At 39.0% G+C, this 19,157-nt stretch overlaps 1 protein-coding gene across 1 annotated transcript in view; it reads left to right on the top strand.

Annotated features, from left to right (window-relative positions):
- CDH2 (cadherin 2) overlaps positions 1-19,157 on the top strand; it is a 167,628-nt gene that overhangs the window by 112,024 nt on the left and 36,447 nt on the right. The window contains exons 3-4 of the mRNA XM_054984914.1: positions 12,730-12,947; positions 15,381-15,527. Coding sequence (XP_054840889.1) covers positions 12,730-12,947; positions 15,381-15,527 — 365 coding nt within the window. The remainder of the gene's footprint in view (positions 1-12,729; positions 12,948-15,380; positions 15,528-19,157) is intronic.

Here is a 19,157-nt window from a genome sequence, read left to right as displayed (position 1 = left end):
CCTTAATGCTTAGAGGCAGGGCCAAGCATTTCAACTAATTAATCTTATCTGACCCAGCTGTGGTTCCCAAGAGAAGATGGTACATGCTATGTCCAATTATTGGCCCTCCATAGAAACTAGTTGGCCACTGTGTGAGATAGGATGCTGGACTAGGTGGACCAAATCTTATCCAGCAGTGTTCTTATGTAATGCTATGTGGGCTTGTCATAACTGCAGAATACCAACCTCATATTCAATTGTGGTGCACACATTGATTAGTGAGAACTCTTTTGGTTGCTAGCCAAGTGAGAATAAATTGGGAAAGTCAATTTTGCCCTTACTCTTGGCCTGTTTCTTTTAAGGATCTCTTTAAAGTCCCTTATGGACTTTCTTAGTTATGTGTGTGAACTCCACTGGTAGATGTTCTAGTTGCAACATTCGTTTCCAGAGTGATTATGGCCAAAGATGGGGAGAGCTTCTTATGAAGCCAGCAGATCTAATGATTGATTGCCTCTGCAATGGCAGAGTGACTTGCTCCACTCATGAAGCAGCAGCCACCTCAGTGTCTGCTAGGGTGGCAGAAATAGACAGGAAACTTCTAGTTGTGTCTCCTTTGAGACAAGAAAGTATGTGAAAGGATCCAAATGCTAGCCAAACCATTTATTTTTGTGGTACATGCTGGTCTGTCTCTTGGGTTTGTCTCTTGGGTAATGGCTTCTTTGATTGTACTGAGGTAAAACCTGTGCTTAAAAAATTGAGCACTGGATGCATCATTCAAAGCTAGCCTAGCCACTTCCACATTTTGTGTGAATATGTTCTTTGAAGAATACCTTTCACTTCTATGAAGGAAAGTTCCAAGTATAGAACCAACACCTTTTGTTCCCCACAGAACCCTTGATCATCATGAAACAGGACCACCGCCAAACAGGGAGAGTCTCAAGTGTAGGCTTTCTAGTAGGGAGATAGCAGAGATGGAAATGGGCGCCATTTCAAAAATGAATGCCAGGCAGCTGTTGATGTGAGGATGGCTTCAGAAATTCTTCTAGCAATTGGTGACATATTCCTCAGACCTCTGGGAAATAGAAACTATCCTCACAGATATTCAGCAGAACTATGTAGACCAGAAGTTTTTGAACCAGTTCATCAAGAAGAAACAGATTTATTTATTATTTATTTCATTTTACTTATATCCTACCCTCCCCACGAATGGGTGCAGGGCTGCTCACATCATTAATAAAATACAGTAAGTTAATAATCAACTTTAAAAACATGCTTAAAACTTACACTAAAATACTCCAGGCGCCCTTATACATAGGCTACTTTAGATACTGATCAGAAACCTGCATAGGTCATAGCTATGGGCAGAATGCATAGCCAAGGGCAGTCATAGAAGAGGTGGTGATCTTAGATGGAATATCGGGGGACACCCACTGGTCCTCAACCAAAGGCCTGGTGGAATATTTCCATTTTACAGGCCCTGTGGAACTGCAATAGGGATCTCTTCACTCTCCAGAGCTACCTCCCTGTTTAACTGGGTAGGGAAAGTCTCCTTTCCTAAGAAGATCTATCCCCTTTCTTTGGCCCGTTTGGGAGGCTGCATCTGCTTTCTATACCTCCCTGCCAACTTTCCCCCAGTTCTTCTGTCGGTGTTAAAACTGCTCTCCCTTTGGACTTTGTCTCCCAACTCTTCACACTGGATTCTTCTCAGCTAGGGCAGAAAACAGCCCCACCTCTTTTTAGATCATGCTTCCCAATCACATTCCTTGGAGTAGCCTGTCACTCAAAGCTCTGTGTCTGTGAGGGATAACCCTTAACAGTCCTGCAACTCTGTGTGTACAGCACTTACAGGCTTTTTAAAAAAGAATGCGGTCCACCACCTCTGTATACATTGGTAACATTTTTATCTGTAGTAACATGCATCTGGAGCTTCAAAACCCTGATGGTTATGGAGGTTACTTTAATCATATGTGTACAAAGCTACACCAAAGCTTTCTTCTGAACCAGCAAATGCAATTTCTGGAACAAGAGTAGAAATGCAAACAAACATGATTCTAGACAATGATGAAAACAGGATTCGTTACGAATGCTATATAATAAGATTGCGCAAGAGTGTACAGATTTATATTTGCTATCAGTTTATTAAATAATTTGAATTTCACAAATGAGACTGGAATTTCTATACTGTGTGTTAGAAAACAAAACCACTCTTCTATATATGAGTATTATCCTTTCCCCTGAGATGCTTACTCCTTTCTGCTACGTTTTTTCCACTGAAATGAAGACAAAAGAAATGTCAATGCTCAGGAAGATTTTGTGTCAGAGAGTGGTACGGGCAAGAATTGAAAAGGATCAGTGAATCAGATGTAATTTGGGTTGTGTTTGAGATTCCAAATCTGTGTTTTGCTGACAGCCACTGTTCCTGTTTTGAAAAGCTGCATAGGCATTTCTATTAAATAGAAAGAACTTCATCCCTTTTTTTCTTTCTGGTATGTCTGTGATTGCTTACTGAACTTTAGTTCAGTAAGCAAAGAGGATTATGGGAAGTGAAACTAGGTGGCATGTTTTAGTAAAGAGGTGTAAATGATTTGCACTGTGAATATGAGGACTGGATATTCTTGTGATAGTGTTTTCCTTTGCAGGTAAATTTAAAAACAGACTATTTATGTTGATTTTAATTAGCTCAGGGAAGATAGAAAGCCACATAAATGTGAAGTGTCCTTTTTAAAATGTTGGCTGTGAGGTATGCTTTAACAATAAGATTTCACAGTTTCATTTTGTAACAAAAAGAACATGAATAGCTGAAAATGCACTTAACTTTTCCATTCTCCACTTTTCTCACCCATGCAAATGTCTATTTTAGCAAATTCTCTGATTTAAGCAAAGGTTTTTTTTCTTGTGCATTTATTTTACTTGTTTGAAAATAAACATGTGTCCAAGTATCACAACAATTCTGGAGAATCTTGCTTCAATAAACTAATCCAAATTTCAGAAACTATGGTAGAAATGGTTTCAAAAGCTTATGAGAAGATAGGATGGCTTGGAGCTGTTAAATATAACCCCTTCTGCACAAGCCAATTTAATCAATTCAGTTCCCATACTACAGTGTTCTTTTCATGACCATCTGTACCCAATTTGCTGCCATGAGTAGTTACCCTCACTACTATGTAGTTTTTCATGGCTTTCCTGGGAGCATTTATACCTGGGAGCATTTAAAAAAATGTTTTTCCTGTCAGCTGTTTCCCCCGTGCTCACTGTTTATCCTGTTTTTTAGTGTTCCACCCTCTTTTCTCCCTCTCCCACCCTTTGCCAGCCCACTTCATTGTGATTAGCCACTGTTGTCTAACCAGCCACTCCCTTCCTCTCCTTTCCATTCCTCCCCACTTCCCTCTTTCCTCTCCATTTTCCTTTTCACTCGTTTTTAATTTTTTTTTTAAAAAAAGCCAGCATTGGATTGATGCACCAATGAGTTGAGAGAAAGAAATCCAGGAAATAGATTGATCCAGCATTTCAGTGATGCATCGATTCATTGTCTGGGCAAAAAAGAAAAAAGGACAGGGCTGGTGCTGTGACATCACTGATGACAGCATCAGTGACAAAAGTGCCAGCATTCATCACTTCTAACACATTTTGATACGTTGCAGACTAAAAAGGATGGCTCCACACTGACCAAACATGAGAGGTGTGAAAGGGCCCAGACAAGCCCAATTCCACGCTTCTGGGATAGTGAGGAGTTATGTCTCTGATGCAGAAGAGGCTTTTGTTTCATTAAACAGTTCTTTAATGCGACAATACCAGAAGAATTTTAAAATTGTGGAAGAAACCAAAGAAGCTACACATTCTTTCGTTTGCTTTCTGTCAAGAAGGTTATTAGAAGTAGAGTGACTATGATACTTCAGATTGCCCCCTCTTCACTACCTCTGCAATTAAATATGATTTGGTGTGTTGAATGTTTTTTTAAAGCGCAAGGGCACTTTAAATAGCTTGTAAATAGGATTTATTACTAACACCTGTAAAAGCTGTTGTAGAAAACACACACAATACATTAAAATGCAGAGAATTCACCCCACATTCCTTAAAATTTTCCATCAGTATGGTCCATGTATTCAGCATTATGATTTCAATTACTAATTTCATGTTGAAAACAGATGGGTTTTTTTTAAATCCAAACCTTGATGCTTTTAGGGTTGCTAGCTCCAGGTTGGGAGATTCCTGGAGATTTTGGGGGTGGAACAAAAGATGGGGGTCGGAGAGGGAACAGATCTCAGTAGGGTACAATGTCATAAAGTCTACCCTCTAAAGCAGCCATTTTCCTTAGGGGAATTGATCTATGTCATCTGGAGATCAGTTGTAATTCTGGGAAATCTCCAGGCCCCACCTGGAGTTTATGTTCTTTACATTCTGTCAAATCCGGTTTTTTCTTTTCCTGCATGGCTTTCTGAGTCCTCTGTTGTTAACTCAAGATGTTCATTCTTTCAGATTTATTACTTGTCTCTCACTGCTGAAGATGATACCTCTCCTTTCCCAAGCCTACAACCATAAGATAATCTTACACACCCTGTTCACATTCAGTTCATTTCCAAGTGCTGCAGTCTATTCAATATTAAGCCTTTTCTTTCTTGTCTCAACTGTTTTTTATCTATTCTTTGATCATCACCAGGAAATCCATGAGTACAACTTTGTTTTCATTGTCCTTCCCTTTGTGTTTCTTAAGCTTCTGGTGTTTCTTTCCCTTTACTTTCTTTATTTGTCCACCTCCACTTTATCAGGCATCGCATCACAGTATCAATATACATAGTTACAGGGGTACTTGCCCTAGTACTCCTTAGCAGCATCCTTTACTTTACAGCTGGGCAATACAGCTGGCAGTGTAGTTCCCATTATAAAAGATGACTACCAAACGTTTGGCATTTAGGATTGCCGTTTCCATGGAAAGAGATCTTTTCAGGCGAGCACATGAGTGAATTATCCCCAGTGTTGTACCCATCGTGTTTCTACCCCTTCCCCACCTAATTATACACTTGATAATTGATTTTTTTCAGGACATTTTGTATCTGATAGTTCAGAATCTAACTAGGTGACTTCTTTCAGTGCAGTGGCACAAACCCACACATATACATGAGTTGCCAAGAGAACATCAGAACTTGTATTATTCTGATTCAGTAATCATTGACCACAGTATAGTGGAATGCACAAATACTTTCTGAAAAAAGATTCCTCCCACCCTTACCAAGCATTTTGGATGCAACATTGGCGACTGCAAGCAGAAGAGAAAAAATGCCTTGGAACAGAAGAAGTAAAATATGAGCTTGAGATAGGACATGGTAATAGAGTTGCTGAACATATACGTTAATTACCTGATAAATGAAGCTGGTTAATTGAAGATTACTGGTAAAGTACGTGAGATTAGAGAGGAATTTTACAACTATTATGAATTATTCATATCACAAGATATGAGTGTAAATGGTGTTCTTTAGTGTACTCTAAATTAGAGTGATTGCTTCATACTTTGGTTTTTGTACATTATACCTCAATATATGTTTTCATTAGCTGCATATAGGAATTAGTAGGAGAATCTTGTATAAGGGCAGAAGAGTACAGTTAACTTTTGTACATAAATATACAAGTTTGCACACACACCCTATTATTAATTAACATTTGATTTTGGCTTTAAAAGTGATAGGATTATTGTACCATTTAGATCCAGTTATAGAGGGTCACTAAGGAACAAGGCCAAGATTTTTTTGTCAGAAAAAGAATAATTTATCCTGGGTTGATATATATTACTTCTGAAAAAAGTTCATACAGCCATTAAGTACGTTTTCCATCTGAGCTGACATCTGCATTCAAATATGCCCCTGGTGAATCAGCTGTTGGACTCCATGTATTTTTTATATATGTATCATATTTATACCAAACCCTTCCTCCAAAGAGTTTGGACTGTGAAATACCTTTCCTAAAAAGATGCCCAGATGTCCACCTCTCTATTTTGAAAGCTAATTGAGATTTCACCTTTTAAAAGTTTTTTTAATTATTGATAATTAGTAGCACTTAATAGTGATGAGCCAAAGTATTAGGAAGGATAAGTTTCATTAAAAACTAGGGTCAGCCTTCCATTAAGATAATTTTAGGTGGATAATTGTGTTGGTCTGCAGTAGAAGGGCAACTGAACTAGAATCTAAGGTCATTTGAATAAGCTTGACCTTCAGTGATGTCAGTTCATTGCTAAATCTGATTAGATTGCTTTTTGATGTCACCACATCCAGGACTCATCCAAAATGGTTGAAACCAGGGATGTGTGCTTCGCGTTCGGGAACTGGATTTTTAACTCAGATCAGGCCCGATTCAGGAATGCTGAAGCAAAGCTAACCTGAAACTTCAGTAAGCTTCAGGTATAGCGCAGCAGCACTTTCCCCCCTTGCCATTCCTTAAGGAACTCTGCAGCGAAGAATCCACAAACAGTTACTAAGTATCTCTTTAAATGATAACAATAAATACAGATGCTATAACAATTACTGAGTATTTTACTAGCAACATCTCAAACACTTCTGTTATAATTCATACAAACACAGCTATATTTCAAAGTTTGCTATCTTTACTAGTAGGAGAACCAGCTCTTAAGAGTGTTTCATGTTGAACAAACTATCTCACACGAGATATACATGAAAGAATCAACCAAGTGCTAGTCCCAAACAGGATTTATATATACTATATTGCACAAAAGTTCTTAAAGTGCAAATGCATAAATAGCTCCATTCAACTGTAAATATCCCTAAATCAATTTCTGATCAGTTTTTTCATAACTATACAAAGTTCATAAGCACTCTATCCCAATAGTAACAGAATCCATAAATAAATCATGACTCGATGATTCTCAAGAAGTGGCTATGATTAGTCCTGTATCCTCTAGATCCTTAATGTTCCATTTCAAAGTACATCTTTTTCAAAGAGTCAGTAATTTCAGTCATGCAGTGAAAATCCTTGTGCTGTGAGGCATTAAGGATCTAGTGTTAGGTTCTGTTCTGTGCTGTTTTTCCACTGACTGAACTCAGTGCCAGGCTGCAGTGAATGACACTGGCTGTCTGGTTCTGCTGGGCTAAGTTGCAAAAGTGTCCCTTCCCTTGGTTCAGTTTGGTTTGGGTTGAATGGATGTGTTTCTCTGGTGTGAAGTTGTTCCCCTTGCATCAGTTTGGTTATATATGGGGGAGGGATTCAGTTTACTTGTAGTTGCACTCCCTTGCTTCATATGGGCTTGTGTTTTTTAAATTAAGTTTTTCTTAATGTGATTCTTTGGTGTGAAGGTTGGTCCTCATATCGAACAGTGGAGATTGGCAGCGGATAGATGCACCTGCTGTGGGGGGCCATTACATGCCCCCCAAAGTCCAATCTCCTTGAAACTTGGGAGGTTATGAGAAGAGGGTTAGGAGAGAGAGCACCCTGCGGCAAGCCGGTTCGGGTTTGGGTTTTCCTGAATATTTTTCCCATTTTGGGTAAACCCATAGTGGGAAACCTGAATCTTTTGGGAGTTCACACTCCAAGTTGAAACCACTAGAGGAAGAATTCAAGCTGAATTCACCTGTTGTATTTAAAAACAAGTAGTAAACTTGTGACACCTTCAAAGCTAACAATTTTTTCTGGCTATAGCCAACTTCTTGTATCTGAAGAATTGAGCTCTATTCCACAAAAGCTTGTGCCGAAATGAATTTCTGTTAATCTTTAAAGTGCCACAAGACTCCTGTTTATAGAGGAGGAAAGAAGCAAAGAACAAAATGTCAGCTGCAGAGATGGAAAACAGTGACTACTAATGGTTTTGAAATGCAATGACAGAAGTTATGATTATGGATTGTTTGTGTGGAGGGAGGTTGGCCACACCAAAATCACTTTTTTTCTAGACAAAACGTGAACCTGGAAAATGTTTGGTTCACACAATCAGATTTTTTGATAAGCTTTTATGTGGCTGTTTTATCCCACTGTGTTAGTATTATTAAGAAAATAGGTCATTCAGAATGATCAGTGTTGGGGAGGGAGAGGATGGACAGATATTATTCCCATCGACATCTTAAATCATAACTTCTGTGTTTGGAAGGTGGGATAGTGTCTGAAAGTGTGAGTTATGAATCAGGAAGTTTTGATTCTAATTCTACCTCGACCACAATTTCAGGACACACCTGTTAGATCTCAGCTCTTTTTCCCATAATGTGCCATATAGAAATAATAATAGTAGACTGCCTTAAATTACTGTTGCCATTATTACTGAATGGTTTTGTTTTAATTACTCTGAATGTTTGAATTGTGCCATAATAAAAACGCTGTTGTAATGATATATTTTAGTGCTGCAACATTTATTCAATTAATTATTGAATAAATTAATTATAAATTTAATTTAATTAATTACTTTAAAAACATTCGAATTGAGAATAGAAGGTGCATTTGGTAATTGAGTATATATTTTTTAATTGTTAGAAAAACTACAAGGTGGCAAAGACCATCTTGAAAGAGGGAGTGCCCTTTTATCTCACACAGAGATGGAAAGACCTCTTATAGGTTGACACCTGCCACAACAAAGGTGTCTTATAGGTTGACCCCTGAAACATCTAAAAATAAAGACAGCATGCTTGGTGCTTCAAAACTACTATTTTTTGCAACATCCTATACAACATCCTATTATCTAATGATATATTGCAAAACTATCCCTTTAAGTGAGTTTGGAAATTGTTTGGATCCATTCCAGCCTTGTTATGGAACTGAACCGGCCTTGGTTGCCCTGGTGGATGACCTGCACCAGGAGATGGAAGGGGGAGTGTAATCCTGTTAATTTTCCTGGACCTCTCAGTGGCTTTTGATACTGTCAATCATGTTATCATTCTGGACTGCCTTTTGGGGCTTGTACTGGGTGGCACAATTCTCTAGTGGTTACAGTCTTACATTGAAGGTAGGTTTCAGGATGTGGTGCTGGGAGACTGCTGCTGTACCCCCTGGCCTCTAGCCTATGAGGTCATGGAAGGCTTATCTTGCCCTTCATGCTTTTCAGTATCTACATAAAAACACTGGGAGAGATGATCCAGAAATTTGGGCTGAATTGCCACCAATAAATGGATGACACTGAGCTCTATCTTGCACTGCCAACAGATCCCAGGGAGGCTGTGGAAACCATGAACAGGTATCTGGTGGCAGTTTTGGGATAGATGAGGGCTAACAAGATGAAACTTAATCCTGACAAAATGGAGGTGCTACTGATTGGGGGAGGGTTGAACCAGGGAATGGGCTATTTCCTGTTATGGATAGGTTTCTGCTCCCCCTAAAGGAGTAGGTTTGTAGTTTGGGTGTGCTGCTGGACCTAAGCCTCCCTCCTGCTGGATAAGCAGTTAGCAGCAGTGGCAAGGAGTACCTTTTACCAGTTCAGCTGGTGAGCCAGCTTTGGCCCTTTTTGAGCAGGAAAAAATCTTACCGCTGTGCTACATGCCGTTGTAACATCTAGATTAGATTGCTGCAATGCACTCTATATAGGTCTACTCTTATCCAGAAGCTACAGTTGCTACAGAATGCTGTGGCCAGAATGTTGCCTGGAGTGGGCTGTGGAGACTATATGACTCCAGTCTTGTTCCATGTACAGTGGCTCCCCATTTGCTTATGGACTCAGTTCGAGATGCTGGTATTGACCTTTAAAACCACATATGGCTTGGGGCCAGCATAACTGAAAGACTGGTGTACCTCATAAGAACCTATCCATTCACTCCTGTCATCTTCAGAAGCCTTCCTCTGGGTACTCCTGCCATTTAAGGCTAGATGGTGGCTACCCAAAAAAGGGCTGTCTCTGTCGTGGCACAAAATCCTTAGAACTCCCTGATCTGCTTCTGTCAAGGAGCTTACATGTAGACTTTGTGCTAATTGAATTGTTCCTTTTTCCCCTCTGAGTTTTGTTTTGTTTGGTACACCCCCATAACTGTTATTGGCCCTACTCTGTTGTTTTGGTGTATGTTTGTGTATTTATATATTTGTATCAAATTATTTTATATATTATTTTAAATGTTTTAAATATTTGATTTTTGATGCCTTGGAGACCATATTTGGCTGGAAAGGCATCATAGAAATGTTTTAAATAAATACAATTTTAGCATTAAAAGTTTATTTCTGCCAGGAAAAGAAATGTGAGCAATAATAATAATTGTAAACTAATAATTAATATTTCTCTTTTGACTGCCGATCAAAATCGAGCTTACAAACTTAGTAGCCATGCACTGGAATACAAAACACCAATAGCACAATATGTGCTCTGTTTGGGTAATTTAATTATGGCTAGTTACACATATCAGCATAATTTCTTAATATGTAGTCTTTGTACAATAGAATAATTCTGCCAGAGCACTGACAATTTTATATAGTCTCAGCAAGGGGCTGTCAAAAGAGAGCCATTTTTCATTGAATTTCATAGTATTCACTTGCCTGAAGGAAGAATATCAGTTAGGAAGATACCAGCTTTCCTTTTTTAGTTATTCTGCTATATTCAGAAAGATTTGCAAAAAAAAAAAAAAGCCATTTCTTATGTGGGCCGATATATGAAATTGGAAGGATCTAATTACAGGTTGTTTAAATAGTACCTTATATTGTGAAAGTCTTGACCTATCCTAGATCCTATATGCAGGCAGTTATTTCACACATTAAATAAAATGGGGAAGAGGAAGGAAGGGGGAGCTATTTATCTATTTTTAAAAAATCATACCCTAACTTTCTGGCCTCATAATGGCCACCAAGTCTGCTAACAAATTAAAAAATACACAAGAAAGTCACATTTTAAATCCATTAAATCCCCCTATTAAAATGATCATTAAAACAAAAGCTAAAATCCATACAGAACAAAAAATAATTGAAAATATTGGGCAGGAAGGAGGAATCACTGAGGGAATGCCAAACAAAACAAAAAGTTCTTCACCAGCCAGCAGAAGATGGCAACAGAAAGGAGGAGACAAATCTTCCTTCAGTGAGAGTTCCAGAGTTTTGATGCCACTACTGAAATGGCCTACTCCTGGGTTACCACACACCATATCTGAGAATGCAGGCCTCTTGAAACACGGCCTCTAAAGATGACCATAATGATTGGGTAGGTTTATTATAAAGGAATAGGCAGTCCTTCAGGTATGTTGGTGCTGAACAATATAGGCCTTTGTGAATTGTGCCCCTAAACAAATTGGGAGCCAGTATAGATGGGCCAAGGCTGGAGTGATATGATCTCTGCAACCCACTTCAGTAAACATCCTGGCCGTGGCATTCTGCAGTTGATATTTCCAAACACTTCTCAAGGATAACGTCACACGGACTGCACTGAAGCTGTCTAATGTGTAGCTCTAGAACTGAAAATGTCATGAGATTTTGAACAAAGTGCTCTTTGTTACCAATTCTGTGATCCATCTCACAAGGGTCATTTTTGGGTTTTGTTGTGTTTTCGGTCATTCCAGCATTATGCCGCAAAGCACTGCTTTGTCAACACCAGGTACTTGAGTAATCAGAGACATGGATCCATGTTGTTTTTCCTCTAACCTTCTCCTAAGCCTTATGGCAGCTTGTTTTGAAACTGAATAATTCAAAGGAAGAAAAAGCAGAAATTCAGCTGAACTTGCACAGGCACTTTAGATCCTGGCCCAGTACTCTTGGAAGAAGGCATTCTCTGTTGTTTACGTATGACACATCAAAATGATGGGCATTTTGCTAGTGTTACAGATCGTTAAGAATTGCAGTTTTAATCCCATGAGCTTTGCGGTTACTCCTATGTTTCTGTCCTTTGTTCATATTTGTTTTATGAATTATTTGGTGGGTTTAGAGGCTTTTGATTTTGTAGAGCAATTCCTGTGTAATGTGAAAAGTGTTTTCAGAGATGTGTAAAATTATGGATTAATATCAGTCCTAAGTTGTATAGGAGTAAACACCCATTGGAGATGTTCTAAATTTTTGTTTGGTTTTCTTTAATTAGGGGAAACTGTTAAGTACTTATTTTGACATCAGGAGGTTGTGTGTGTGTGTGTGTGTGTGTGTGTGTGTGTGTGTGTGTGTGAGAGAGAGAGAGAGAGAGAGAGAGAGAGAGGCACAAATCATTGGAAACAGGTCTTATAAATACTCTGTTGAAAGCAGGGCTTTTTTCTGGGAAAAGAGGTGGTGGAACCTAGGACCGCACAAAGACGTCACTTTGGGTCAGCTGGAACAAGGGGGGAGTTTTTTAAAGTTTAAATCACCTTCGGTGAAAATGGTCACATGGCCAGTGGCCTCACCCCCTGATTTCCAGACAGAGGGGAGTTTAGATTGCCCTCCTGTCTGGAGATCAGGGGGTGGAGCCACCGGCCATGTGACCATTTTCAAGAGGTGCCGGAACTCTGTTCCACCGTGTTCCTGCTGAAAAAAAGCCCTGGTTGAAAGAATGAAAAATGCAGAAGAGCAATTCCCATTAAGTCAACAGGATTTACATAGGAAACATAGATAATGACGAAAAAAGCAATTGAAGTTTTACTTAATGGGAAGGTTTTTATCCTTATGCTCCCATTTTTAGTATGTAAATTAAAAGTAATAGTTTTATTTTTCAACCCTTATATAATGGTTAAAAACCTGCAAGTTTTATTTTGTCATTGACAAAATATGATTTATTTTCATTGTCATTGACAAAATAAAACTTGCAGATTGCAATAGAAAATTAGTTTCACCAGGTACATGTTTTTAAAACTCCCCTTAATTTTGTGGTCCTTAATTTTGTGTTTTGTGTATTTGCAGTGCAGTTTCGAAGCTGTGAAGAAAGCAGAAAAGTTCATTTTGAAAGCAGCGCACCAACAGATTTTAGAGTGGGTAAAGATGGTGTAGTATATGCAGCTAGAAGTTTTCAGCTTTCTCCAGAACCTACTAAATTCCTACTATATGCTAAAGACAAAGAAACCCAGGAACAGTGGGAAGTAGCAGTGAAACTAGTTCCTGAACCAGAAAATGCAGAAAAGGTAAAATACGAACAGTTGCCTTTGGAGTTATGTTGGCAGATAGATTTCATCCAAGCACATTTCATGTTAATGGATAACTAACCGTATAAATAATTGTAACACTCACTTAGAAGTAACTGTTCTTAATAGATTAGAAACCAAGGACTGTTCAAGCATTCCCAAGTTATTTGTACTGGAGCTTTGTGTTTGTGCAAGCTTTTTAAAAAAATGTATTTATACCCAAATTGAAATTGGAAGTGGTCATTCTTTTATTTTAAACTCCTTGAAAACATTACAGTATTTATTCAAGCAGTTAAATATAACCACCAAATAACCAATTCTTTGTTTGGACCCATCAATCAAGTTTATTATATTGGAACTGCAGATTTACAGCAGAAGCAGGAAAGCATTTCTGGCAGAGAAGACTGGCTTTGCTTTGGCCTTCCATAATTAAGTTGGGTGTGTGTGTGCCTACGTGTAAATTATTCATGGCACGCCAGCACTCCTTTTAGGAAGCAGGGTCTCCCTCATGTGGAAGCTGCTTATAAGTCAAGCTGCAGAGAGACCTCAGTTAGCCTTGCTTTCAGTATGAAATTAACATGCATACCTTATGTTGCATAATGTATTCCTATCAGTTTATTTGCTCACTTTAAAAACATTTTTAAGAATTGGTAGCTGTAACCCCAGGAAAATTAAGTTGCAGGGATAAGTCTTAAAATACCCTCTTAAAAACAGATTTGATTTATTCAGCAAAGTCTGTAATCTTCCCATGCTATTAGATGAGAAAAATATAACGATCTTGAATTTTATTATGAAGCAGCAAGTGATTTCTTTTTTAAATAAGGTTACAACTAAATCTGCTCTGGAACTAATGCAAATGCTGGTCTAGAAAACCAAAATGCTGGGCAGGTTTCTTGCTCTAGTGTTGCACACTCTCTCTCCCACCAGCATGGGTATCATTTAAACTCTTGCTTGTGTGCTTAAATCATTGAGACCCCGTCACTGAACGTATAGAGCTGCAACAATTTTTATTGAGAACCATCCTAAGGAAAAACCTGCAGGAAGTGGGTGGTTCAGAAACTGGGGAACAGGAGTGTAAAACAGGGTATTTTGTTCTTGCATGAATGGTTCCAGGTCATTGATGATCCTCCTTTGAGACCTGTAGTTGTTTGCATGTACACAATTTGCTGTCTGTCAGGTCAGGATATTGTTTGTTCTCAGACTGCTCTTCCCAAGTTTACACCCAGGCCAAACACATAGCCATGGATGACGGCCCACTAAGAGTTTGATAAAACTCTTGTTTTTGTTCCCATCCAGACTGTAAACATCAAACATGGGAATGTTTGTCAAAAGCCTGGCAAGCCACAGTACATAACTGGTCCGCTGTTTGATAGAGTAATTATGTCAGCTCAGTTCTTTGTTTTACACTCTCATCTTATCAGAAGTATCATACCAAGAAATTTCTGCATCAGAAATAGAAGGGTGGGGTTGCTGATAAAATCTAAAACAATAATTTACACACAGATCCTGGACATTCAGTGGGACTTGTTTCCCAGTAAATGCCAATAAATGAACTTAGTGGTTGGAACGTAAGTATCTCAAAGTCATTTGAATTAAGGTGCATTTTGCGGAGTAGTCAGGATTACTTATGCGTAATGGTTGAAACATCTGGCTACAATGATGTTGAAAATGCATTATTTCCTCCCACAACACATTTAACTATGTACTACTGTTGTTTCTAAAGGTTCAAAGAAAGATGGCTCTCCAGAAGCAAGCTAGCATGTTTACAGGAATATAAGCATCAAAAGCTAAAAGCCAGGATGTCTGCAGATGCAGAGAATTGTTGACACCCTATAGAGATTAATGCCCACTGTGCAAAGTGGGTCATCTACAGCATCCATCATGGCTGACATAGGTTTAAAATAATTACAGCATTAATTCTATGGGATTTAATAGGGTCATAAATATTCGAGTCATTCCTTACTTCTCTGTATTAAACTTCCCCTGGAACTCAAATTATATTTCAGCACAACCAGATCCAAATTTAATGTACAGTAGCACATTACCTGAACTGTAGCTCAAAATAATGAGAAATATCTAAAGGTGTGCTATTAAATTCTGTGCAGTATTAACTACTCTCCAGCTGGAATATGAAAAGAAGAAGGTAGTTTATACTGCACAGAGGTATAATAAATTGCTTATAGTTCCATCTTCTTCCCATTAGCATCTTGCTAGAAAACAAAGAGGTTGATAATATTTTATAGGAAAAACATATTGCATATAATTTTTTATTCTGTGCCATGCTATAAATCTGGCAAACAATTTTTGAGGTCTGAAATGTGTCTTTTGAGCACGTTATGGCACCTAAATATTTTTTCATTATGTGTCTTTTCATTATGTCAGTTTTTATCAAGCCTGGTGCTAATTCCTGCTTAATTTTAATATTTGCAAAAGGAGCAAAAGAAAATGGATGATATTGTATTTCCAAGGCAGCAAAATAAGCACAGTGGTCATCTACAAAGACAGAAGAGAGACTGGGTCATCCCTCCAATCAACTTGCCGGAAAACTCCAGAGGGCCCTTTCCTCAGGAATTAGTTAGGGTAAGGCAAAGAAGAGAAGAATGCAGTTTGAAAATGTATTTTGGACAAATTTAGGAATGGTTCTGTTCTCTGAGAAGTTAAAATCAACATTTTACTTGAATACCTACCAAAAGAGATGCCGCGGCAAGTGGAAATAAAACATCAAGAAGTTATCTTAAAAGTTTCTTTTTTCTGAACAATCATGTTCTTTGAAAAGATGGTGGGAAAACATGCTTAAAACATCTAAATGTTACATTTCCTATCAGCATGGGAAGAGAGAGGGGTATGTGAACAGCATGAAATGAGACAATAGCAAAGAAGTGAAGATGGGACAGGCTCACATGGCAGCTCTCCAGAGAATCAGCTATGCTTAATGCCACTGAAGGGAATAGGATAGGTAGCTGAGGCACAGGGGCTGTGCAGGTGCAGAGCTTCTCAGTGGCTAGCAGTGTCCTGTTGATACCACCCTGCCCTGGACTCCACCACTTACTCAGCTGCATTGCCTTAAACCAGTGATGGCGAACCTTTTTGGGCCCGAGTGCCCAAACTGCAACACAAAACCAACTTATTTATTTCAAAGTGCCAGCACTGCAATTAAACCTGAATACTGAGGTTTTAGTTAAGAAAAAACAATTCATACAGTTGACCCAACTAATTAACCTCTCTCACTCTCTCTCTCACTCTCTCACTCACTCAGTAGCCACGACTGAAAGTAAAGCAAGATAAATCAAAGCAGTTTGCCCTTCTTTAGACCAGCAGCCCTGCTTGCAAGCACTCTCTCTCTCACTCAAGAGCCATGACTGAAAGTAAAGCAAGTTAAATCAAAGCAGTTTGCCCTTCTTTAGACCAGCGACCCTGCTTGCAAGCACTTTCCCTCTCTCTCTCTCCCTCTCTCTCTCACTCACTCACGAGCCACGACTGAAAGTAAAGCAAGTTAAATCAAAGCAGTTTGCCCTTCTTTAGACCAGCAGCTTGCAAGCACTCTCTCTCTCTCTCTCTCTCTCTCTCTCTCACTCAAGAGCCATGACTGAAAGTAAAGCAAGTTAAATCAAAGTAATTTGCCCTTCTTTAGACCAGCAGCCCTGCTTGCAAGCACTCTCTCTCACTCAAGAGCCATGACTGAAAGTAAAGCAAGTTAAATCAAAGCACTTTGCCCTTCTTTAGACCAGCAGCCCTGCTTGCAAGCTCTCTCTCTCTCGCTCTCGCTCTCTCTCACCCTCAAGAGCCATGACTGAAAGTAAAGCAAGTTAAATCAAAGCAGCTTACTCTTTAAAAAGCCAGCCCCAGCAGCCTTGCTGCTGCCTCCGCTTCCTGCTGCTAAAGAGACGGGCAGCAGGGAGGCAGCCTTGAGGAATAGGAATCACGTGGGCAGGGCCAAAACCCATTTTATCTCTGCTCAGAGCTACTGGAACGCCGTTGCAGGCGTTCCCCCTCCAAATGAGCCCTGGACCTAGTGATCAGCGACTTGGCTCACATGCCCACAGAGAGGGCTCTGCGTGCCAGCTGTGGCACGTGTGCTATAGGTTCACCATTGCTGCCCTAAACAGTGACGTGATACCTGGTGGTTCTCCCAGAAGGTGCCATGCAAGTCACCCCAAGTACTGCTAATGAAAAGACATGCTTTCATTTTTCCAGCTCTAACACGTTGATTCCCAAACTGATCAACTTCCATATTGAAGCAATCTAAATTGCATTCACTTGAAAGTGCATAATTGGGAATTTAAGTAATTTAACAGGTAATTAAAGTAGGATCGTTATCACTGATCATTAAACCTGTTGTTGACAACCTTAATTTTTATTTGCTTACAAGAATAAGTAATAGTCTAAGAGCTTATGAAAGTCACAGCCGAATTGTAAGAAGTCTAATTAATTAGTTTTTGACTTCATGATTTCAGATTAAAGCTTGAAAACTTGAATAAAACAGAAGCTAATTTTTAGTTTATAGGTGCTAAGGACCTGACTTCCAGTACCCCACTGACTCTGTTATGTCATAGTAAAGCACCTCTACTGCTGTAGCAGGAAGGGGCACACACCGTGTGTGTGTATACACACACACACACACACACACACAGAGGACCAACCAGTATGTATGTAGGACCAACTGTATTGTGCTTGCAGAATAGGACTGAAGTGCAGCTACTATGCTGCAAGTCAATACATGTACCGTTGCTGCATTGGCTTTCAGAATCCCAAAGACCATGAAGCACATGCTTTCATTTTATTGTTTATGGTCCTCATGCACAAACTAGAGAATATGTACTTTTGACATCAGCATGTACTTAAGATATTGCACTGATATTTCATGATGTTGTGTCATGCAGCATTTTACCCCCTAACATCCACTATAGAATAAATTCCACCATGTTGACTGGTGTTTCTTCTTGTCAGCCAAGGCCTTATTTGAGAATCCCGTTTTCCCTGCAGCACTTGATGAGATTGCAAGCACCTCCATGGTTGCAGTATTATCAAGTATTTTCAGAGAAATGCAGAATCATTTACTTGGTTCTGGAAAGCAAGTAAGAGAGAAACTGATTTTTCCCTTGTACTTGATTTTAAAATACATTTTTACACATGTTCCATTTATTGCCTCAGTGTGCATATAAAGCTGTTAAGGATGAAGATACAGTTTTTAATAACAATACAGGAACATCCTGTTCTGGAACTTTAGAGATATTATAGGAAAAGGATTTTTTCAGTTTCCAAGGCAAAAATAGCTTCCTTTTTGCAAAAACATAATAGAACTGAAAGTCCATTTTTTAACCTTTTTCCTAACATGTATGCTTTTCATGTGTTTTGGATTTGATGAAAATATGAAAACTTGTCATAAAAAGCTGGGAGATAGAGTTGAAAGCATCTTTTGTGAGATAAATTGGGGAAATAACGTATCTTTAGAGCTTATTTGAATCCTAGGCAGAAACTTGGCATTTCTGCATACTGCTTGTAGCTGTGTGTTGAATTAAGTTGTTTCTTGAATTCAGAGTATCTGCAGACTGACTATATTCTGCTAGTCTCTGCTAATCTTTTTTTTAAAAAGTAATGATAACTTACATGGTAAATTACTTGCCTGACATGCACTACTTGAAGCACTGTAGTAGTTATTAGGAGCAGTAATAAGACCTGTGGTTCATAGGATAGTGTTTACATGGCTAGAAGTGTTCTAATGCCATACATTGCAAAGACTTGCTTCCCCCAGGAAATGATGGAAAGGAGCCAGGGCAAAGACAGAGCAGGCAGTTAGGTGAATGTAATGAGTAGCTAGGGAGAAAGGGCAGGATCTGTCTCGCCATCCAACAGTTTCAGTAAAGACTAGAGACATCATGGTGAAACGAATGTTGACCATCCACTCACCATGAATCTGGAGATTAGCCATGCGTGCTTTGAAACACTGAAAGTCCAGGTTGGGTTTCCTAAACATACTGCAAAAAGCTTGTTTCTGAAGGATTTTTGTGGTGTTTGTTGCTGAGGATACCCAACCATTATCCTAAAACACATGCAAAAGCCACATGAGAAGCTTCTATAATTACTCAGTTAAGATGTGAGCAAAAACTCTAGAAGCTGTTGCAAAAAACACCCATTTTCATCCAGTCCCACCACTATGAGAAGTCATGTTACCATACCAACAAAATGCTAAACATTCCTTTGTTTTAGGAT

Source organism: Eublepharis macularius, chromosome 7, assembly GCF_028583425.1.
Source record: "Eublepharis macularius isolate TG4126 chromosome 7, MPM_Emac_v1.0, whole genome shotgun sequence".
Lineage (NCBI taxonomy): Eukaryota > Metazoa > Chordata > Lepidosauria > Squamata > Eublepharidae > Eublepharis > Eublepharis macularius.
Note: the sequence above shows the minus strand (reverse complement) of the source record. Positions and strands in the feature narration are given on the sequence as shown.